This window comes from Belonocnema kinseyi, chromosome 10 (genome assembly GCF_010883055.1).
Source record: "Belonocnema kinseyi isolate 2016_QV_RU_SX_M_011 chromosome 10, B_treatae_v1, whole genome shotgun sequence".
Lineage (NCBI taxonomy): Eukaryota > Metazoa > Arthropoda > Insecta > Hymenoptera > Cynipidae > Belonocnema > Belonocnema kinseyi.
This window is the reverse complement of record NC_046666.1, coordinates 33,063,032-33,087,192: the sequence shown is the minus strand read 5'-3', so window position 1 is coordinate 33,087,192 and position 24,161 is coordinate 33,063,032. Positions and strand designations below refer to the sequence as shown.

At 33.1% G+C, this 24,161-nt stretch overlaps 2 protein-coding genes across 3 annotated transcripts in view; both read right to left on the bottom strand.

The window, feature by feature from the left end:
- LOC117181069 overlaps positions 1–24,161 on the bottom strand; it is a 187,425-nt gene that overhangs the window by 105,113 nt on the left and 58,151 nt on the right. The window lies entirely within an intron of this gene.
- On the bottom strand, positions 15,351–24,138 carry LOC117181433 (zinc finger protein OZF-like). 2 transcript variants are annotated; one of them, XM_033374084.1, is made up of 2 exons: positions 24,032–24,117; positions 15,351–16,976 (listed from the first exon to the last, which is right to left on the bottom strand). In XM_033374084.1, the coding sequence occupies exon 2, from the start codon at positions 16,937–16,939 to the stop codon at positions 15,845–15,847; it is 1,095 nt and encodes a 364-aa protein (XP_033229975.1). In that variant the 5' UTR covers positions 16,940–16,976; positions 24,032–24,117; the 3' UTR covers positions 15,351–15,844. The 2 variants fall into 2 exon arrangements, with proteins under 2 accessions (XP_033229975.1, XP_033229976.1); XM_033374085.1 differs by lacking the exon at positions 15,351–16,976 and adding an exon at positions 17,204–21,353 and having other exon boundaries at positions 24,032–24,138.

Genomic DNA, 24,161 nt, shown 5'->3' with positions numbered 1-24,161 from the left:
ACAGGTTCAAGTATAATTTTGGCATTATTCCTACATTATTAAATCAAATGTGGCTTATTTTCTATTTTTGAGCCTAGTAAGTAACAATAGTGCATCATTTTTTTTTATAATTATCAATCACCCTTAAAACTAGCTGACACAGAGAATACTTAGAAACTTTCCCTCAAAATTTTAGGACCTTAAATTCAGAGATGAACTTAGAACTAAAAATTCACTTTTAAATTTAAGGTCAACATAATATTTATTGAATCGCTTCAAGTATTCTTTTTTACGATGTTTCTCGTAATTGGAATTTAAGAATTAAGTCTGTGAAAATTGAGCAATTTTAGAAAAAAAACTCTATACATTTTCCTATCAAAATGTAGAAAAATTACCCATCAAAAAATAAATTCACAGTCATATCACGGGGTTCCCCATCCTGAAAAAAAAAATATTTCGAATACCAATAGTTTCCTCAAAAATCTGATGATTTGTACTATTATATAACTGGCATAACAACATAAAATGCAAACACAAAAAAGTATAATAAGCCCGACTGAAAAAGTAAAATCCTTCTAATTTCTTAGAAAAAATACTTAGGAGTCAAAAATTGTCTTCCTTTTTTGTGTCTCAGCCGATAATGACTGTTGTAAGTCGCTAGTTTCTTAAAATTCTTTTTACATAAATTACAAGTCCAGGTTCTCTGACTTTTTGGACTCTCATTCGACAATTCTGGAACGCCGCTTAGCTTTTTCTTGTTAACATCATCCGGTACCGGACGAGTTAAATAATTGGGTGGGAAAGAACGAAGTGTTAAGTCTTTGATTTGTGACTCTGGCAGCCAAACACTCTGATTGTCGATTATTACATTCATGTAAGCCGGAATGTGTAGCGGATCATGGCTCCTTTTCCTGAAACACGAAAATTTCATCAGTAAGTCTTTATTTTCAAAAAAGGGGAACCCGATCCGGAACATTCTTGTTTCTCAATATTTCCTTTTTCTTCATAAACTTCAAACACACTTTTTTTTATTTTGATCTATTGAATAATTCGAATTTAAGGAATTTATAGAAATTTTTCAAAATTTGTAGAAGAACAATAACTATGTTTTATTATTTACATTTCTTTACAGTACTTTTCTTTTTGAAAAGCATAAGGGAATGAAACAGCCGCGATATAATATTTAGAAAATCTTAAGAATGCATAAATAAAACAAACGCAAAATAACGCAATACAATCGTTGAGTTTTGGTAAATAACAAAATTAATCAAATAATAGGGCGACTTACATTTGCAACTGTTTCTTTAATTATTTTATTAGATATAACGGAACTCTGTTATTCTAAAGTTTTTATTATGATAAAACATAATATTTACAATTAAAAAACTACTTTATAATGTGAAAATTTTAATTTCTTTATATATCGTCGTTCGCCGTAAAACCGTGCATTCTTCCCATGTGAATTGCGAGTCCGCGTCTCGATTTACATTTTTTTTTGCATTCAGGACATTTCGCTTTACCTATCAGTTCATTGTGATTTTTTGCCATATGATTGAGCAATAAAAACTTTGTTGAAAATAGAACTTTGCAGTCCTTGCATGAAAAAGTATACATTTTATGGCTAAGTTCACGAAGTTTTGACTTTTTTTCGGAAATCAGATGCTTCTCAACATGCCTCGAGAGCCGAGTTTGATTCACGAAACTTTTTTTGCAGATATAACACTTTAATCTATTTTTGAAATTGCTAACGACTTTACGAACGGGTTTCTTGCACCTTCTTCTGCGACTTTCCTCGCATTCTTTCATATGTGCCAGAAAATCGCCGGTAAGTTTATAACGATTTTGACATTTGTGACAATGGAGATTACACGAGATATTTTCATGAAAAATCACTGCATGATTTCTCAATCCACATTTGGTGATGAAGAAAGTTTTGCACAAATCGCACTGAAGATTCTCCCTTATCTCCCTTGCCGACATTTTCGAAGAATACTTATTTCTAAAGGAGGAAAGATGATTTTCAAAGTCAAAGCTAGTTTTGAAAATCGTATCACAAAAGTAGCAGTCACACTCGAAATTCTGAAATTTGTCCGACTGCAAGAAAATTGGAGCAGTCTTTTTTCTTTCGAATTTAGAAGCAAGGTATTGATCATCTTTGCATCTCTTTTTCTGCAATCTCATTTCCTCTTCGTAGAAGTCGAAGTTTTTCTGGAGCTTTAGATTCTCAACTCGATGTATTTTCAATCCAGGTTGCGGGTATTCTTCTTTCAATGTATTTAAGACAATTTTGATTGGAGTTTCAGCATCTTCAGCAATTTCACTTCTATCGTCGACATACGAATCTTCGATGTGATATTCTATCTTGATTAGGCTAGTTGGTTGATCCCTAGAAAAATAAGAATTTAATTAGTGTAATTTATGACAGTATTGAGACTGCAATCCCGAAATCTGATTTTACTTTTTAAATTTTAAGTTTAATCGGTGGAACGTTTTTTAAAATAAAAAACGCAATGGGCTTGCAGTGATTATTTAACAGCGCATGAGTACAGCTAGGCTCTTACATCCGATTATTTTCAGTTATACAATCATAAATTTCAAGAGAGTTCGAAGTTTTGTAATCGGTTGTAAACCGATTTTCAGGATTCATAAAGACTTTATTTCAGAATATAAATTTTCCAATTTGGAAACTTTGGAATTGAAGTTTCATATAAAGATAACAATTTAAAAACCACTTAATTATGTCAGTATTGAGACTGCAGTCCCAAAATTTGATTTTGCTTTTTAAATTTCAAGTTGGGCAGAATGCTTTCGAATTGTGCATTAGCGCAGCTAGGCTCTCACATCCGCTTTGTAGTGATTATGGATAAATTGTTTTTCATATAATAACAAATTTGAAAAGAATTCGAAATGTTGTATTCCATCATAAACCGATTTTCAGAATTCATACATTTTGAATTTTAGCATATAGATTTTCCAATTTGGAAACTTGGGGATTCAAGTTGTATAGAAAAATAACATTTCAAAATACATGTAATTTTGCCAGTATTGAGACTGCAGTCCCAAAAGCTAATTTTGATTTTTCAATTTCAAGCTTAATTGGCGAAAGGATTTTTTAAATTAAAAAACGCAATGGGATTACAATAACTCTTCGAGAGCGGATTAACGCAAGTGTAAATGAACGCATGAGCGCAGCTAGGCTCTCCCATGTGGAGATCCCCTGTGAACATACTCTTTGTAGTGATTATAGATAAATTGTCATTTATATAATCGTAAATTTGAAAAGAGTTCGAAATGTTGAATTCAATCATAAACCAATGTTCAGGATTCATCATACCATTCTATTTCAGAATGTAAATTTTCCAATTTGGAAATTCAAGTTTCATAAAAAAAATAAACATTCAAAATCCATGTAATTATGTAAGTATTGAGACTGCAGTCCCAAAATCTAATTTTGATTTTTAAATTACAAGTTTAATTGGCAGAAGGTTTTTTAAAAAATAAAAAACACAATGAGCTTATAGTGATTATTTGAGATCGCATGAGCGCATCTAGGCTCTCACATGCGGGGATCCTTTAGCGCGCATCCGCTTTGTAGTGATTATGGATAACTTGTCATTTGTACAGTCATAAATTTGAAAAGAATTCGAAATTTTGTTTTCAATCATAAACCAATGTTCAGGATTCTTACCATTTTATTTCAGAAAATAAATTTTCCAATTTGGAAAGTCAGCTAATGTGCGCAGCTAGGCTCTCAAATTCGTAGATCCCCTTGCACACATCCGCTTTGTAGTGATTATGGATAAATTGTCATTTATATAATAACAGATTAGAAAAGAATTCGAAATTTTGTACTCTGTCATAAAACAATTTTCAGGATTCACACAATTTATTTCAGTTTCACAGAAAAATAAAAATTCAAGTCGCACTGCACCGACTTTTTGTAAAAAGTCTGATTTGATTTCCGAAATCTTCCATGAAACTTAAATCATTTATTTGGACTGCAAGATTCATACCTACTTCGTAGAACTGTTTAATAAAAAGAAGGGATAAACTCTGTTTATTGTCAGTTTTTTTTCAAATGCTGATCAATTCGAAAGTAAATAAGAAGACTAAAAAAAGAAAGAACATTTATTAAAAGCTTACAAATTGGACAGATGTTTAAGTAAACTTCAGTTTTTTTTCCTTCGAAGAACATTTTCTATTTCTTCACAAAATTCACGAAAGCATCCGTTATATCAGTATAGAAACTTCCAGGTACCTAAAAAATATAATTCGTGTTTTATTCATGTTTTTAATAAGTAATTGCTATTTTTAATTATGTTTTACTTACATTTTTTAAAGAAAATTTCATCAAAAGTTTAAAACAGAAGAAATTCATGAATTTCCAAATCTTATAACAAATTATTAATTGATTATTACAATATACAAAATACAGAGAATACTAAGATGCTGGAACTTCGAACCCTGAAAAAAAGATTAAACAAGATTTCTGTAACAAAAATAACTAAAAGTTGTTGTAAATAATAAAAATCTACACACAAAAAAATACAAAAAATACCTTTTTAGTCAAAAAAACGTTCATTTATTGTAGCTTTGTTTCCTAATTGTATTTACAGTGTCGAAAACAATTATAGAATATACTTCAGTTGCGGATTAAAAAAATCTGTTTTACTTAAGGCATTTTCGACGCATAAATCGCTTTCTATTATTAACACTAGCAATATTTATGAGTTATTTTACAAGTTTTTATTATAAAACATAAACGGCTTAAGAAAAAAAATCACTTTCTGTACGTCACCAATTTTTTAAAAATTAACGGTTTATAGATAAAAAAAATATTTGTTTCATACAAGCTTCCGGCTCAAGCTAGCTATATATTTAATTTAAAGATAATATCAAAAGGTTTTTGGAAATCAGAAATACTTTACTTAAATAGTTCTAAGAAATCTTGTGAAGAGAGATTTGGAAAATTTTGAAGAAGTGTATTAATACAGCCAACCGGGTTAATTATGCATCATTCGGGGTAAATATGGATACACTTTTATTCTAAGAAATATAATTCTCTCGTTTACACTTTTTTCCCTATTTTTGTCTGATTTTTATTGATTAAAATGTTAAAATATTCAATTCTCTTCTAAATTTTTCTTTAAATGCTAAAATAAATGTAAATTGAACATAAAGATAAAAAAATGCAGCAAGAATCAAGCCCGCAAGCATCTGGCTACAAACCCGACACGCTACCACATGAGCTACTTGGGCAGCCGAAAGATTTATATTTCTAATCCACAGGAGCGGTAGCGAAATAAGTCATTTTTCTCGAAACTGGCCCACCATTAGATCCTACAAATTGAACAACTTCACTCTGGAGTCATGACCTTCATCTATCGAAATTATGAATCAATATGTTCCACATTTACCCCAGATTGATACACTATTTCTTCCAGATTCTAGATTGAGGGCCAAAAAAAAGTCTTTCTGATTTCTCAAAAATGAAGTCAACGTCAATACTCCTACTACTATAGTTTTTGCAAAACATTTCTGGCGAGATCAGCAATTGGCGTGGGTGTGACGAGAGGAGGAAGAGGCCCCGGATGATTCTTCCTGTGTCTGAGGAGACTCGATCTCTGCGTAAAATCCTCATTACAAACATCACACTTGTAGGGCCTGATGCCGGCATGAGTCAAAACATGCTGGTAAAAATTACTCCTCGATATGAAGACCTTCTCGCAGACAGTGCACGTCATGCCCGGCTTGTGCTTCAATTTGTGGTTCATTAATTGACTCGGTCCCGGCAGTTCAAGGCCACACTCCTGACACGTGTAGCGTTCTTTGTGCATCAGCAGATGATTGTCAAGCTTGGTCTTGCTGCGGAATTTCTTGAAGCAGAGATGACAGGGAAAGTCGATCGACTTCCGGTTTCGCTTCTGGTGTCGCCACTCATGACCCTTCACGTCCTTCACGGCTTTTCCGCAAAAGCGACAAATCTGAATGTTGCACATGTGTGCCCTGCCAATGTGCAGCAGAAGATCGAGCTTGAGTTTGTACCTCTTGCCGCAATGATCGCACATAAATTTGGCATCCACGGTGCTATGAACCCGAACATGATGCTGCTTCAGGCCTTCCTCTCGCTTGTACTTCAGATGGCAAATGGAACATTCAAAGAAGAAGTCGCTACTGTGCGTTTTTCGATGTTCTTCAAGGACGCGCGCAGTAAAGTAGGACCTTCTGCACATGTCGCATCTGTACGGTCTTTTGTGAACGGCTCTCACATGCCTCTCGACTCTTTTCTCATCTTTGAAACGCTTCTCACAGAATGGACAAGTGTCGCGAAGTGTGTGGAGAACTTGGTCCACATCGGGCTCAACATTTGCAGCGGCTTCTTTCTCCCCGGTTTCAAGGTCAGTCTCGAGTTTTATGTCCGTCTTGTTCTCGGAATTTGGGGCGTTAAAGGGTTTTCTGTACAACGATATCACTGGGACTGTCTTTTTTATCTCTCTCCGTGGATTTCTCCTCACCTTCGTTGCGTTTGTCGTCCCTCTTCTGAAACACGGACAGACTATAGTCATTGAATGAAATTTAATCTTTAGGCAGACTTGTCTCACAGCGATTCCAGCAAGGGAAGCAGAAGACTAGCTCTGTAGAAGTCGTGGGAAGTGTCGACAGATGAAATTAGGAGCAGGTCGAAAAAATTTGAAATCGCTGTGATTTTAAAAAGTCATTTAAAAAGATTTTCTGAGAAATTTATAGCAGAATGATAGCTGAGATAATGTTCTTCACGAGGGTGAATGTCAAATCCATCAAGACAGTTAATCAAAATTTGTATGGGTTTTATAAAACATGATCTATTTTTTCTCTAAACTCGATGAAGATTTCCTTTATATTCAAGCTACATAAAAAGGAGTAAAGGAACACTTTTCACCACCTATTTCTTCAGAAGTATCATAATAAAAATGAAATACCTGCAATAGAAAACTTACTGCGAACAAAATTGTTTGATAAAATGATCAGATAATCCAAAAATTAGGAAAATATTCTAAGTAAAGGTAAAAAATTGTCTCTGAATTGCATAATTTGTTGTAAATATTTGAATTTAATTATTCAATGTTCATCATTCTTAATTAAACATGGCTTAACTTAAACTAGGATTAAACTTAAATTCTACATTTTTCGATGTTAAAATTAATGGAATCACATGCAATAACTAATAAAATTCAAATAGCATTAGGCGAGACAAACTTTCAAAACATGTGATGTTTCAAATCGGAAAACATTCAGAATAAAAACTCTTCGTATAATCTGAAAAATATATATTCTAAATTCCTATTTTAATCGCATTTATCTAAAATAATGTTCATACTTTCCCTTAAAATATATAACAACATCTTAATTTCTCATCCTTTTTGAAAATTTTCTTTCAACAAAATTTTGATTTTGTTAACAAAAAAGAAACATTTCGAAAGGGTGGCAGTGAAAAAAATGATAATACTTTAGTTAAATATTCAATAATTTTATGATTTTTTTCATGATTGACAAACTATAAACATTCTAAAAAATAAGACCAGAAACATATATTTAAGAGGGTTTTCATGTTTCAGTAAAAAAATAGTTGGAATTTTCATTGCCACTTTCGGAAGCACAATATATGTTTTCATATCAATTTTTTCTCACAAATTTCATAAAGCTTTTTTTTTATACTTCGAAATAATTAACAAACCTACAATAATCGGGAAGCTGCTACAATCGTTTTATTTTTTTTATTGAATTTACGTAACAATAATTTCCTTGAATGGCTCGAATCAATTGGCAAAAAAGTGCCAGTAAGTCTTTCGAGTTAAAGCATCTTTCATAGAATTACATTTCCAAACTTATAGCGTCCAGACGGAAAACTAGTTTACCAAAATTTTCGACTATTTGATGTCCTACAAGTTGATTTAACCTTTAGTTATAGTCGAAAAGGTCTCGCAGACCGATGGTGGGGTCCGCGAGACCACACCTTTGTTCTGCAAGACCTCAGGTTCATGTTGCGAAAAAATTAAATCACAGGCTTAAATATCGCACATAATAACGAAATTAGGCGTTAAAAATATATATGTAAGTTCAACACTTCTCTAATCTGTTATGGAGTAAAAGTGAAATTTTCTGATTTAATCTATTAGTTCAAATAAAACATAACGTGGTGAGATTTCAGCCCCGTGCCGCGTATACTGTTTTTCATTAAAAGAAGATCGAAAATAGCGGCTTTCGGGGCCTGCGAAGCGTTGCGAAAATGACGGTATGCAGGTGAGCGGGTATGAAACTACTTTACAAATTCTAGAGTTTCCAAGGCTCTCATTAGAAATCCTAGGATGTGTAGTAAGTGCCTTAGAAGCTCTAGGGTTTCTAAAGTAGTATGTAGGTGAGCGTGTACAGAACTACTTTATAAACTCCACAGTTTCTAAAGTAGTTTGAAAGTGAGCGTGTACAGAACTACTTTATAAACCCCACAGTTTCTAAAGTAGTATGCAGGTGAGTGAGTTCAGAACTAGGATTTGTAATAAGAGCCTTGGAAACTCTCCGGTTATTGAAGTAGTATGCAGGTGAGCGTGTACAGAAGTACTTTATAAAGTCTAGAGTTTCCAAGGCTCTTATTACAAATTCTGGAATTTGTAATCAGAGCCTTGCAGGCTTTAGGGTTTCTAAAGTAGTATGCAGATAAGCGTGTACAGAAATACTTTATAAACTCCAGAATTTCTAAGGCTCTTATTACAAATCCTAGGATTTGTAATAAGAGCCTTTGAAACTCTAGGGTTTCTAAAGTAGTATGTAGGTAAGCGTGTACATAAATACTTGTTAAACTCCAGAATTTCTAAGGCTCTTATTACAAATCCTAGGATTTGTAATAAGAGCCTTTAAAACTCTACGGTTTCTAAAGTAGTATGCAGGTAAGCGTGTACAGAAATACTTGTTAAACTCCAGAATTTCTAAGGCTCTTATTACAAATCCTAGGATTTGCAATAAGAGCCTATAAAACTCTAGGGTTTCTAAAGTAGTATGCAGGTGAGTGAGTTCAGAACTAGGATTTGTAATAAGAGCCTTGGAAACTCCCCGGTTATTGAAGTAGTATGCAGGTAAGCGTGTACAGAAATACTTGTTAAACTCCAGAATTTCTAAGGCTCTTATTACAAATCCTAGGATTTGTAATAAGAGCCTTTAAAACTCTACGGTTTCTAAAGTAGTATGCAGGTAAGCGTGTACAGAAATACTTTTTAAACTCCAGAATTTCTAAGGCTCTTATTACAAATCCTAGGATTTGTAATAAGAGCCTATAAAACTCTACGGTTTCTAAAGTAGTATACAGGTAAGCGTGTACAGAAATACTTTTTAAACTCCAGAATTTCTAAGGCTAGGATTTGTAATAAGAGCCTTTAAAACTCTAGGGTTTCTAAAGTATTATGCAAGTGAGCGTGTACAGAAGTACTTTATAAAGTCTAGAGTTTTCAAGGCTCTTATTACAAATCCTGGAATTTGTAATAAGAGCCTTTGAAACTCTAAGGTTTCTAAAGTAGTATGCAGGTAAGCGTGTACAGAAATACTTTATAAACTCCAGAATTTCCAAGGCTCTTATTACAAATCCTAGGATTTGTAATAATAGCCTTTGAAACTCTAGGGTTTCTAAAGTAGTATGCAGGTAAGCGTGTACAGAAATACTTCATAAACTCCAGAATTTCCAAGTCTCTTATTACAAATCCTAGGATTTGTAATAAGAGCCTTTAAAACTCTAGGGTTTCTAAAGTAATATAATAGTGAGCATGTACAGAATTAGGATTTTTAATAAGAGCCTTGGAGACTCTACGGTTTCTAAAGTATTATGCAGGTGAGTGTGTACAGAACTACTTTATAAAGTCTAGAATTTCTAAGGTTCTTATTACAAATTCTAGGATTTTAAATAAAAGCCTTTTCAACTCTAGAGTTTATAAAGTAGTTTCGTACCCGCTCACCTGCATGCAGCCGTTTTCGCAACGCTTCGCAATCCACGAAAACCGTCATTTTCGATATTCGTATTGTAAAAATGTGTTTTTTTTTCCTCCTGTACTTTTTTCTACTTTCGTTTGAGATTTTGTCTCGGAAGATCTTAAAACCTAGAATAGTCTGAAAATGATACTCAAAGAGAGGAACAATATCTTGAATCTGAAGAAAAATTAAAACTAAAATCACTTCGCTTACTAGTTCTAGCAATACCTCTGTAATTTCCTTTCTTAAGTTTACCATAAAAAATCTACTTGAAATTAAGTTTCTGATAAACTTCTTCATTGTAAGAGAATATGTAAAAAAAAAAAGATATCTCAATAGCAAAAGAAAAGATCGTTAACGCAGACAACGAAATCATCAAATATATCAAATCTATTTATTTAAAGGTCTTGCACCAAATACATAGGCATCAACGCGCTCTAATCCTAAATAACGAAACTTTTCTCTTCTATCTAATTAATCAGTGATCAACCTTAAAAATCAATATCATTACGTTTAACATCACTCTCACCGATACCAAGTCTCTCATCAACATAATCATTTGCGAACAATTCAATTAATCAAGGAAGAACCTTGAAAGAACTTGAAACAAAATACTTAAGGACGAAATGCGTTTCAGAATATCTAACAACGTCTTTAGAAAAAATAATATCAATTTCAGCACAAGTCCAGCTCGTTAAACACAAGTCGACTTTTGATGAGCCGTGAGATTCCCCTGACAGGAGAAGCCCCGATGACAAATCTGGCAAACATAGGGTCGTTCGCCAGTGTGTCCACGTCTGTGAATCGTCAGAGTCGATCGCTGACTGAAGGCCTTCGGACACTGATCACATTTGTAAGGCTTTTCACCAGTATGCACCCTTCTGTGCATCCTCAGATTCTCCGAGTCCGTAAAACCCTTTCCGCAGATGTCGCAGACATAAGGCTTTTCCCCAGTGTGGATCCTCCTGTGCTTTTTCAGATGTTCCGCGCTGCTCAGACTCTTGCCACAGTAATCACAGAGATAAAGCTTTGTCGGATTGTGGCTCTCTTTGTGTCGGAAGAGAGACCTCTTGGTGGCGAGGACACGTCCGCAAATATCACAGGCGGTGCTCGTCACCTTGTTCGCCTTCATTTCGGGATGCATGCGTCTACAGTGAGCCGAAAGCTGCCGCCTCAGATAGAAAGCGTTCCCACAAATTTGACACACAAATGGCTTATCACCGGAATGGATATTGTAGTGTTCTTGGAGGTCGATTGCTTTCCGGAAGCGCTTGTCGCAGTCATTGCACTTGAAAGGTAGATCGGCCTTGTCCGTGTGCCGCAACATGTGAATACTGAGAGCTGCCAGGACGGTGGTTTCGTAGTCGCACTCCTTGCACATGTAGCTCGGATAGAAGTGGGTCTTCTCGTGTCTCGTCAGGTCGCGAAAGAGGCGAAACTTCTTCGGACAGTGTTTGCACGTCAAGTCGCCAACTGTGTGCCGCAAGAGGTGTTTCTGGTAGTTGCTCTTGTGTCGAAAGACCTTGTTACAAGTCTTGCAGAGAAACTCAACCTCTGTCTTCTCCTCCTTGACTTCCAAGATTGGTCGACCAACACCACCACCACTACCACCACCCACTTTTCGACCCTTGCGACCAACGTGCTTCTTCATGTGCTTCCGCAGATTCATATAGGTACGGAAGACCCGACCGCAATGGGCGCATGTGTTTTTTCGCTTACCCTTGTGCTCCACGTCGTGATTGTCGAGTAGCTTCTGCGACTCAAAGAACACACCGCAAATCGTGCAGTGATAGGCCAGGGGAAGGTCCTCGTCATTAAGAATTCCTTCGCTGAACTCCTCCTTGATTTCACTACCTTTCCTCTTCTCCATCTCCTCGCCGAGACTCTCCTTCGTTTCTAAATGGATTTCCGCGACCTTCGCTGGCTGCATCACTTCCGGAATGGCGTCTTTCTTCAGCAGATCGAGCTTCGCTAACATTGCCATCGGGTAATACTCATCCGGAAAGGTAAGATGGCTGTATCTGAAATGTGAAAATTCAAGGACTACATCAGTCAGTGCCCTTACAAATTTCGATTGCTGTTGCAATTGTTTTTTTGTTTTTTTTTTGGTTTTTGGTCTCCATTTCTCATTCTTTGACAATTCGAATCGTTATCCACAGAATTGCACTGACTTGCACAGCCTGCAAAGTAATTTCACGGTCAATTTGGCAGTGCGTGAGAAATTTAGGTAGGTGAGTTTGGGCTTTTTTTCTAAATGCGGTACACAGAGAAAAATAATGGCTCTGAAATTAAAACAAATGAATCTTGTAGTATTTGCATAAACAATAACCAATTATTTTTCTCTATGTTAAAATTTGCATTATTCGAAGTAAGTGCATGCGTCATGTTTCCTGTTTTATATTCAAATTTTTTATTTCTCATAACAGTACATGACACAGTTACAGGTCGTGTTTAAAACGAGAAATTGTAAATATTAATACAATGGATTGTAAAAAAATAAAGCGTTCTTCAAATTTTAAAACACCATAGTCTTCAACGAAAATCACAAGTCAGTTGTATTTATGCATTTATAAATACTTCAAATTTTTTAAATAATCAAGTTTATTTTATTTTATCAAGTCTTTTCTTCGAATATAGCTAGAATATTATTCTCTAAATTACATTTTGGAATGTAAAATTTGTGTAAAAAATGGTTTAAAAAAAAAAGTTTAAACTCCATTTTGTATTTAAATGCTTCAGAAAATTGTACAAATAATTTCAGATTTAATATTTCACGTGTCAATATGCGAAAAAAACACTCAATCATTAAAAACAGAACAATATGAAAAATATTTCTGTTAGCTCGTATAACATTCTAATGAGATACATGCAATTTGCACTAATTGTGATACAGTTAGTTAATACACAAAAAAAGTGTATTCATTAAAAAACATAGTATAATCATGCTAAACCACATCAAACTTAATGGCACGTCAGCCTAATTAAAAAAAAAAAACAAGTACACCAGAACCCCGATTTAACAACAATGTCAAGAGTTACCTGCAAATAGGTTTGTTGTGAAATCGGGGGAATCGAAACATAAATATTCAGGCCCACCTGAACTGTTTCCCATTGAAATGCATAATATTGTGCAATATACTCAACCTTTTATGCATAATAGTCCGCAATATACTCGATGGAGTACTCACGCACTGCGTACCTTCCGAGGCGAGATTTGCAACTATCTCTTGCATTGCACCCTAAAAAACTGCGTAGACTAGCAATTCTAGGAATAAAAAAATCGCAGGTCACGAAATCGGGGTTCTGGTGTAAATATATTTGCAGCACCGGAGGTTTTTGAATTTTCAATCTGCGCTTTACGCAAATAATCAAAATCATGCAAAAATGTTACGTACCACCTAATTTTTCAACTTATAATCTAAACTTTAAAAAAATATGTTACTTAAAATCAAAATTCAAGTCCAGAGAATAAAATTGATTTTAGACTCAGAGATCTTGTTGGTATAAAAATAATTTTACCGTGTTCCTTTTTTTTTCAATTTACGGGGTCATACATTAAAAGATTATATCTCTAAGTCAGACATAATTATTAAGGTTGAATCGTTTTATAGATAGTTGATTCTGAAAAACTTCGGCTAAAATTATTTAATCCCTTGACTCAAATTTTTATGTATCAGCTAAGTTGTACTCTATAATGATGATTTATGATTTTTACAAATGTAATTATAATTATTCAATAATGACAACGAACCAGGGACCAATACGAAACTTTTTCATTGGTGGTTTTATGAAAAGATTACTTATAGTTTCGCCTCCTCTTAAGAAATAAAGCGAAAATATTTTCCATTTTCATTTTGTAATAGACAATTTTTCAGCATTATTTTTTTTTTTAATTACACGTATTTTAAAGTGTAATTTTTGAAGAAAAAAATATACAAAGAACCATAACTTTTTTGTTATGCATGTTTACTAGTTATCATACCTTAAAGTTCAATAATCTTTCAAAAAGCTTATAAAATTGAAGTTTCAAATATCAATTTCCCAAGATAAAATACGCCAGAAGCCCATTCTTTTCATTTTTACCTGAAATTTTTTTTTCATTTTTACCTGAAAACAAAAATTTTTCTTAATAATTCTGACATTGCCCAGGAAATCCTGAAAATTCTCTTTTCGACTTTTAAATTATTGGTTTTATTGAAAAAATAATTTTAATGGATGTTGTAGATTACTATTTTTTAAAATCATTGGTTATTTTCATATCAACTATAAAAAATAAAAAAAATCCAATATTTCACGAAAATTAATGGAAGAAAAATTTGAATTAAGATTTTTTCTTCAATCCCTGGCGGAAATTATTCAAAAATAAGTACAATAAATTACAACAAAAATGTTAGCAAATTAGAATTTTTTTTATATTATTTGGATGAATTTTGTTTTTTTTTGTGATCTAAATTCTTGTATACTTTCTTGTAAAACATAAAAATACACACCACACACACACATAAAATGATAAAATTCGTTTTAAAGAAGTCCTAATTTCCTATAATTTATTGTATTTATTTATACTTTTTACTCAAAATGGTTCTAGTTTTTCTTTTTTTTTTTAACTAATTAGGCTATAACTTTTTTTTCTTGATTCTGATGAGGGATTTAACATTTTTCCAAAATTCGCCGTGAAATCGGGAAAATGTTGAAAATTAACCAAATAACGGTAATTTAGTTAAAAATAAAGAATTTTCATTTTCTTGATAAATTACAAGATGCGTAAAAAGTTTAGAACTTTTTTAAAAGATTTTTTAAAGAGGAACATCTTTATTCTGTCAACTTTTTTCTTACTTCACAAATTTTCTAAAGAAAATGAGAATTGTTCATTTTCAGAAAAATCGGCGCCAAACTGTTAATTTACAATAATTTTCCAAACTTTTTCATGGATTTCGAAAGAAGTTGAAGGAATTACAATTTTTTTATTAAATTTTTCTAAATAATAGACAAAAATTCTAATTCCCTACAATTTATTGTATTTATTTAAGGTTTTCAAAAAAAAAAAAATGGTTCTGGTTTTTCGTAATTCTTTGTGAAAAAATTTTCATCTAGAATTTAAACAAAAAAATTAATTTGTTTTGTATAAATTCATAGTTTTGAAATCATTGATACTAAAAAAAATTTGCCTAATTAGGTGTTTCAAGTGCCGAAAATGTTGATATATATTTTTCCTTGAGCCCATTAGTGAGAAAAAAGGCCCACTGTTTTTGAAAAATATTCAAAAGAAAAAAAGGATTTTAATTTTTTTAACTTTTCTCGAGACGGGTTGTTTTAACGAAATTATTAATTCAACAAAAAATATGTATTTCATAGATATCTAGAAATTTTATTTGAACGATTTTTTAATTCAGATTTTCCAGGCGATTTTGGCAGAATTCAAAACATTTTTTTTGCCCGAAAAAAAGGTTAGTTTGATTTTTTAGGTTAAAAGGAACATAATAGAAACCTGGGTAAAAATTGTACGATACGCTCAAACCAACAAGGAAATGTTGAATATCTTGAATTAGTTAATGGCCGTGCGGTCTCATAGACCGCACCACGATTCTGATACGTGAGTTCCTCTCCCCCATGGCCTCTCTTTATCGGAGAGTAATATCAATTACAATATCACAAGTAATCCATGCGACCGCACGACCACAATTTCATGTTTCTGTTTCAAAGTATTTAAAAGGCAAGAAATCACACAAACTTGAGGTTCATTTTGCCTCATTTGTGCAAAGAACAGCAAATTAGTATGAAAATGGCCGTGCGGTCGACCAGACCGCATGACCACTATAAAAAAAAACACAACACAAAAATAATGTTCGTTATGGTCCCAGTTACCTAAATTACGCTATACAACCGTCACCTCCACACTGTCAACAACATGAACTCTCTTGTGAACATTGAGCAAAGCTCTCGAGACAAAACACTTGTTGCAGAGACTGCACTCGTAAGGCCGCTGGCCCGTATGATATCGCTTATGAATCACTAAAGTCGAATGTTGTGTAAAGGATTTGCCACAAGTATCACAGGTATACGGTTTCTCGCCCGTGTGCGTTCGTTTGTGCACCACTAGAGTTGTCCTTTTATGAAACGCCTTTCCGCAAACGTCGCACACCAGCGACTTTTCGCCGCCATGCAGTCGCAAATGATCCTGAAGCGATCCACGCGACGAAACCGACTTGCCGCACAGATGACAGTCATATTTGTTCTCTCCCGTGTGCGATTTCACGTGAACCACCAGCGAATTCTTGTAGGCAAAAGTCTTGCCGCAAAATTCGCACTGATGCTTCACGGGCTTGAAGTTGGGATCGTGAATTTTCGCATGGCGCACCAGAGTGTGATTGTTCGGAAAGGACTTGCCGCACACATGACACACGTGCTCCTTAGCGCCATGTTTCACATTCATGTGGCCATGAAGTTCCGCATTTGTGAAGAAACCCTTGCTGCATATTCCGCAGTGTCTCGTGTACTTTTCAAAGTGTCGCCGATGATGCGTCGCCAATTGCGAGGCTTGGACAAACGCACGGCCACAAACATCGCAGACAAAATTACGCTCGCGTGTGTGAATTCGCCGATGAACTGCTAATGTGTTTGTCCGCTTGAAGCGCTTGCCGCAAACTTCACACTCGAAGGGACGAACGTCGCTGTGCGCCACCAGATGTCCCTCAAACAGGTTCTTCGTTTTGAACTGCTTCATGCAAATGCTGCACTGGTAGACATTTTTCTGCGGGTCATAACTCTCGTGATACTCGTCTCTGTCATCTTTATTCACTTGCTCTCTGTTTCGGGAATTGTTTTCCGATAGGGAAATTTCCAAATCCTTTTTTATCACGTGTTTCAGGTCGATTTCCGCTATCTCGTCGGACCAGGATTTCAATTCATTATCCACTGATTTATTATTATTATCTGGCGATTCCTCGTATTCTTGTTTGGAAGTTTGCATACTTTCGTCCAAGTCATTTGCAATCACATGGTGCCATCTGCAAATAAAATGGAAAACCTGGTCAGTCCGATATTCTTCTTTCTCCAATCGCAGATCATTTAGATACAGTTGGGGCTTACAAAACTTTACGAGTTTTTTTATTATTAAATTTTCATTTCTTATTCAAGCAAACTTACCTCAGTTAAATCTCTACTAGAATTATCGAAATGAGAACTAATGTAATGAAAGGGAACTACCAACAATTCTAATATAAACCATTATTTGTATTAAAATTTGTTTATTAATATAAGCTCTTGTTTTATAATTCACGAAGCAGATAATAATCTATTAGATAAATATATGGACATTTCCGCGTCACGGAGGGACATTTTTAAATATTTTATTTTTACAATAATCCTGTACAATCTTTGGAGGTCGAGATCAAATCCTTTCTACCAAATTCTAGCTTCTTTTCGCCTCAGTTTTCTTACGTTTTTTCCAACGCTTGGAATTTAAAAAATTAAATAAATCTCGACGTGTCATAATTACCCTGTATAAAAAAAAACAGCCAATTTCCAAATAAAATTATGATTACTCCCGCTCAAGTTTTCCTGTTCGCGTTTTCGAAGAAATGTCCAAATATATTTAAACTTACACATGTTCGTACATGATTATTGAATTAATTAATTAATAATTAATCATATCGCTCATTCTCATAACGCAAATTATTTCTCCGTTGCCGATTGTATGCAAGATTTTCTTTGTCAACTAATCACAAATATAAAACAATTGATACATTTTTTTAAAATTTTCTAAACACTTTAATACTTAGTTTATAATTAAATAACAATCGATTTTTTGAAAAATATAAATTCAGGATAATTCGTTTTTGTTTTCACAGCTCACAACATCGTTCCTTTTTCGTAAAAAATATAAGTAGAACTAAACAATGAAAAATATAAACTATAGGAAATTAATCAACTTTTGGATGAAATAATATAGCAAGCTCTGATTTCGAAAGATAATTCAATTACATATTTTATAAATAATTGCGTCTGTCTGTTCTCTACTGATTCTCGAATAATTAAAATTCCAGAATATATGAGAAATGTTCAGTAATTACAAGAAAATTTTGGACGACTCTGAAATCAGAACATTAGAGAATGTTCCATAATTACAAAATACTCTGAAAAAATTGAAAAAAATTTCATAATTGAACTGGAAAAATCGAGAAAATAAAATAAAAGTCAAGAAATTTTTAGAAAATATGTAAAGTCTTAACCTCTTTGTTAATTGTTCTCCTTCTGGGCAGTCGCATCTAGAAGATTAGAGAATATTCCAGAATTACAAGATACTCTGGGAAATCGAGAAAATTCCAAACAATAATAGAAGTCAAGTAATTTTTAGCAAATATTTAATGTCTTTCGAAAGAGTCGCATCTATAAAATTAGAGAATATTCCAGAATTACAAAATACTCTGAAAAAATCGAGAAATTTTGAGAAAATTTGAGAAAAATCAGGAATATGCCAGAATTCCATACATTTGTAGAAAAATATTGTAAAATGCGTTCTAAAATTTGTTGTTACAATTTTTTCTTTACATCGAGAAAATTCTAAAATATCTTTGAAATGGCGATAAATCACAAGAAAATATTGGCAAATTCCAAAACTTTCTAAAACTCTTTATTCAAATTTTCTCTCTCTGAACCAGTCTAGCCTAGAACATTTCAGAATATACCAGAAAAGTACAGACATTTCTTGAAATTATTAGGAAATTCTGAAATGTTCTAAAATTCAACTAAAAAAAAAATTCTTTGAAAGAGTCGAATCTAGAAAATTATAGAATATTCCAGAAAAACAAAATACTTAGGAAAAATCGAAAACTTTCTAGAATATGCCAGAAAAGTCCATACAATTGTAGGAAATATTGTAAAATTCTGAAACGTTCTAGAACTTTTTGTTATAATTTGTACTTTAACGACACTCGCACCTAAAAGATTCCAGAATTGCAAAATATTTTGGGAAATTTTCAAATATATTTGAAAAGTTCATAAATTACAAGTAAAATTTCGGATAATTCTGAAATGTTCTAAAATCTGTTAGCATTTTTTTTCTCGAGAAATTCGGATCTAGAAAATTATGAAATACTCGTGAATAATCCAATTCATTTAACAATATATTAGAAAAGTCCAGAAATTTGTGGAAAATATTGGAAAATTCTGAAATGTTCAAAAACTCTACTAGAAATTTCTTCTTTGAAAGATTCGATTCTAGAAAATTAAAATTCAGGAAAAGTCGTGAAAATTATGGAAATTGTTAACATTTTTTCATCGCGACAGTCGCATCTAGAAGATTCCAGCATATTGTAAAATTGCAAAATACTTTGAAAAATCGAAAAAATTCTAAGATAGTTTTGAAAAGTTCAGAATCTTCAAGAAAAATTCGGATATATCTGAAATGTTTTAAAACTCTGTTAGCATTTTTGCTCTCGAGAAAATCGAATCTAGAAAATTACAGAATGTTCATTGAAAATCCAGCAAATTTCAGAATACATGAAAAAAGTCCAGAAACTTCTAGAGAATATTGGAAAATTCTGAAATGTTCTAAAAATCTACAAAAAATGTTTTCTTAGCAAGAGTCGAATCTAGAAAATTACAGAATATTCCAGAAAGCCAAAATACGCAGGAAAAGTCCAGAAAAATTTTGAGTATGATGGAAAAATCTAAAAAATTGTAACAAATATTTCAAAATTTGGAAAAACTCTAAAAAAAAATCTTTTTTTAACGCTTTTCTCTTTGACAACCGAATCTAGAAAAATAAGAATATTTCAAAATTTCAAGACACTGGAAAAATCCAGAAAATTGTGAAACATACGCAAAAAGGTAAGAAAATTCTTGTAACTTATTGAATCTTCTAGAACAATGTAGAATTCTTCCAGAATAATCTAATAGATTCCTGAAGAATTTACCAAATATTCCCGAATAATAGATTCACAGTAAACATTTTTTTTTGTTATAACCCCAGAATATTCCAGAATTTCAATGGACATGTCCGTGGAAAATATAAAGAATATTGAATCGTCTTTCAAAATTGGTTGATTTCAAATACAAAATCAACTACGAAACAAAAGTAGTGTAGATCAAAATCAGTGCGTTATTGTATTCAGCTGTTCAAATATGATATTCAGAATATCAACGAAAGCATAAAAATTGTAAAAATAATTAACTTGTTACGCTTCAATTTTTTTCTCTTTGAAGAAAAAAAAACAATATCTTAAACTTTAAGTATAGATGCGCGGTCTTGCAGACCATATCGGCGGTCTCTCATACCACTTTTGCACCAACATTGTCATTTAGTCTCGTTATGCGATTTCATATGCGAATTAAGAGAGCCCTGCTGCGTAAACCTTTTTTGACAAACTTTACATTCATAAGGACGCTCGCCCGTGTGCGTTCTAAGATGCACAATCAGATACTTTCTCACGCTAAATGCTTTCCCGCAAATTTCGCATACATGTGGCTTTTCTCCCGAGTGTATTCGATTGTGAATCTGAAGATAAGTCTTGCTAGACACCGATTTCCCACAAATTTCACACGCAAACTGATTTTCCCCGGTGTGAATCCGAAGATGGACCTTGAGCGCCGCTTTCCAATATGTTTCAAACTCGCAAAGATTGCACTTGTGTTTTTGCCGCTCTCCATGAGACTTCATGTGCATATTTAAATATGCGGCACTCGCATAAGCCGTATTGCAGATTCTACAAGGAAACGGTTTTTCGCCCGTGTGCGTCAATAGATGGCGTTCCAGCGTTTGATTTGTGTAAAAGCCTTTGTGACAAATATTACAGTGTGTCACAAATTCCTGATTGTGTTTCTTTTTATGAAGCCGAAGATCGTATCCGGAAACTTTGGAAATTCCGCAAATATCGCAGACAAATCGCTTGTTGTGCTGTTTCAGGTGTGTTCGCAAAAATTCCTCGGTTTTGAAACACTTGCCGCAGAGACTGCACTGATGAGGTTTCTCATCCTGATGGGTTTTGATATAATGTTTTCGTAATTTCACCTCGTCCGTGAAATCCTTCTCGCATTTGTCACAATGTGCAATATCGCCGGAAATTTTCTTTTGATGGCACAGCTTGTGTTTCAGGAATAACGTCTTTTTTCTCATTCTTCTTCCGCAAAATTCGCACTCGTATATTTTAATGACGACCTGATCATCTTCGGTTGAATTCGATTGCAAAGGATCATCAGTACTATCATAATTTAACGGAATGTTCACTTTTATTGCCGTCTCGATCCCTCCAGTTTCGTCGAAAGTGTATTCTATAATCTGCTCGTGGGGCGCATCGCGGAAGACTTCAATCGTTTCGCCCTCAATTTTATATGTCTCCATTTTGAGTTCGTTTCCTGATGGATCCAATGCCACCTCGACAGACCTGGAAACGACAAATTCATAAGAGCTCTCGTTTGTGGTCTCGACCACGTTATTAGAAGTCCAAAAAGTGGAGAACATCCATTGTCTTTTCGATGTTTTGAATTAAAATTCACAAACTACCAGGCAGAAGAGTGCTAATTTTTAATTAAAATATATTATTCCTAAAATTATAATTTTATTTATGACGGATTTTGAACCTTAAATTGTCAGGGTCGTATACCATAAATTACGAGAGAAGTGGATCACACCACAGAATACAATTTTGAAACAGTTAATCCGTACTATTTATTTTTCTCATTCATTGCGAAAAATAAAAACTACAAGTCAATTTTGGTTAAAATTGCGTAATTTCTAGAGATAAAAACTTAAAAATATTTAATGAAATCAGCCAGTTTTTGCAAGAATTATCTTTAAAAGTGCGAACAACAAAAATGTTTTTCTTGTTTCGTGTCTGGGATATCTTTTCGATCAAAAATGCTCCCGAGCCAGTTTTGAAAAAAAATTATATTTAATGCAATGGAGAATTCCGCATTCTCCTGAAAACAAAGCAAAATATAAAAAGCAATCTAAATAAAAAAATGTGTTTTTACAATTTTATAGAATTAAATAATTAGAATAAATAGCATTTGATTTAAATAATCTTGTCAGTAAAATTTATAATGACTTCTAATTTAAAAAATTTGCGATTCATGCAATTATATCGGATCAGTTTAAAAATTATTTGTACGATTAGATTTTTTTTTTATAACAGAAATTATTATTGATAATCAAAACATTAACTTTTCAAAAAACAAAGTGGGATTAAAAAATAGTAAATGGGTATTTTTATACACATTTTTTCAAGTAACAATTTTGCTCTATTGATTTTTTTTTATGTCTCACTTCCCATTCGAGAAAAACTGGAACTGAACCGTGCAATATCTTGTTAATTAAATAATTCGAAATTATTTAAATACAGAAATTTGAAATACTTAAAGATCCAATTAAATAAATACAAGTGATTAAAATTATGCTTTTTAGTCTCATGTATTAAAAAAATTGATGCATTAAAAAATTTGTTGTAATTTTTTATTAAACAATAACTGTTTGGAATAGGGCAAAATAATTATATAGGTGATTAGCAGACTTAGCAGTAGAAATTATGCCTTTTTAAAATCCTTTTTCCAAGAAAAAGGATGAAGCCCTTAGAAATTATTCGAATAAAAAATCAGCGTTGGTTGAATTTGATTAATAAAACAAGCAGTAAACTGAAATTTTGGTATAATTGTTACAAAATCCTTGAAAAATAAATAAATTGATAAAATATAATAAAATAAACGAATTTTGGAACAATTAAAGAAAAATTTTATTATAAGCCACACAAAATAGAATATATTTCGGCAATTAAAGGAAGATTTTAGAAAAAATCTGTTATTTTTAAGAAGACACTAAGGTTTACTTTATTATTCAAATATTGTAAAATAAAATTACAAATAAAATAAAAACTAATCCAGTTTATAGAATAAATACTTCAAAATCTTACCTTCGCCCTACTTTTATCTCAAACTCAGAATTTCCTTAGGAATCTTCCATGTGGACTAAATATACTAATTTCGATCAGATAAAAAATATGAATACTCAACTTTTATAGAGGATCGACAATTTTATTATCGAAATAACTGCTCTGAGCGATAAGAGAAATACAAACATGATATAATGTTTAAAAACTTAAATGGAAACACCCTTTTAGAAGAGTACCAAGATAAAAAAATAATAACTTAGAACAAAGTTAGTAAAATTCTCATGTTTCTTTTCAACTTCAACAACTTCTGAATTGTTTTTACATCTTCGTTTGATGTTTTTCGAGTGGCACCTGACAAGATTCTTCTTGCAATTAAATAAATGCTTTATCATAGATCGAAGAATCAAACGGTTCTTCGCAAGCGTGAGCGCAAACATAAATCGGCATGTATCTCGTGTTCATCAACTTATTACAAAATTCACAAGCAATCAAATTTTCTCGGAATGATTTTACACCTTTAGCCGATTTTTTCTTGATGAATGACCAAATTTTTCTTACAATTATCGCAGAAGCAAATGGTTTTTCGCAAGCGAGAGCGCGAACATAAATCGGCATGTATCTCGCGTTCATCAAACTATTGCAAAATTCGTAAGAAATCGAATTTTCACCAGTGTTTATTCGAAATGTTTTTACCCCTTTCTCTGATTCTTTCTTGATTCGTTCCTGACCAAATTCTTCTTGCAATTATCGAAGATCAAATGGTTCTTCGCAAGCGAGAGCGCGAACATAAGTCGGCAAGTACCTCGCGTTGGTCAACCTATTGCAAAAATCGCAAGAAATAAAATTTTCTCTCCATTGTGAATTCAGAATATTTTTACACCTTCGCCCGATTCTTTCTTGACCAAATTCTTCTTGCAATTTTCGAACAATCAACCGGTCTTTCGCAAGCGAGAGTGCAAACATAAATCGGCATCTATCTCGGGTTGATTAACTTGTTGCAAAAATCACGATCAACCTATTACTAAAATCACAATCAAATTTTCTCTCCAGTAAGTATTCGGAATATTTTTACACTTTCGCCTGATTTTTAAATGACGAGTGACAAGATTCTTCCTGCAATTATCGAACAATCAAACGGTTCATCACCAAATTAAGTGCGAAAATAAATCGGTACGTACCTCGCGCTGATCAACCTATTTGCACAATTCGCAATCAATCAAATTCTCTCGCGTCTGCATTCAGAATAATTTTTACACCTTCGCCTGATGCTTTCTCGAGTGGTGCCTGACAAGATTCTTCTTGCAATTA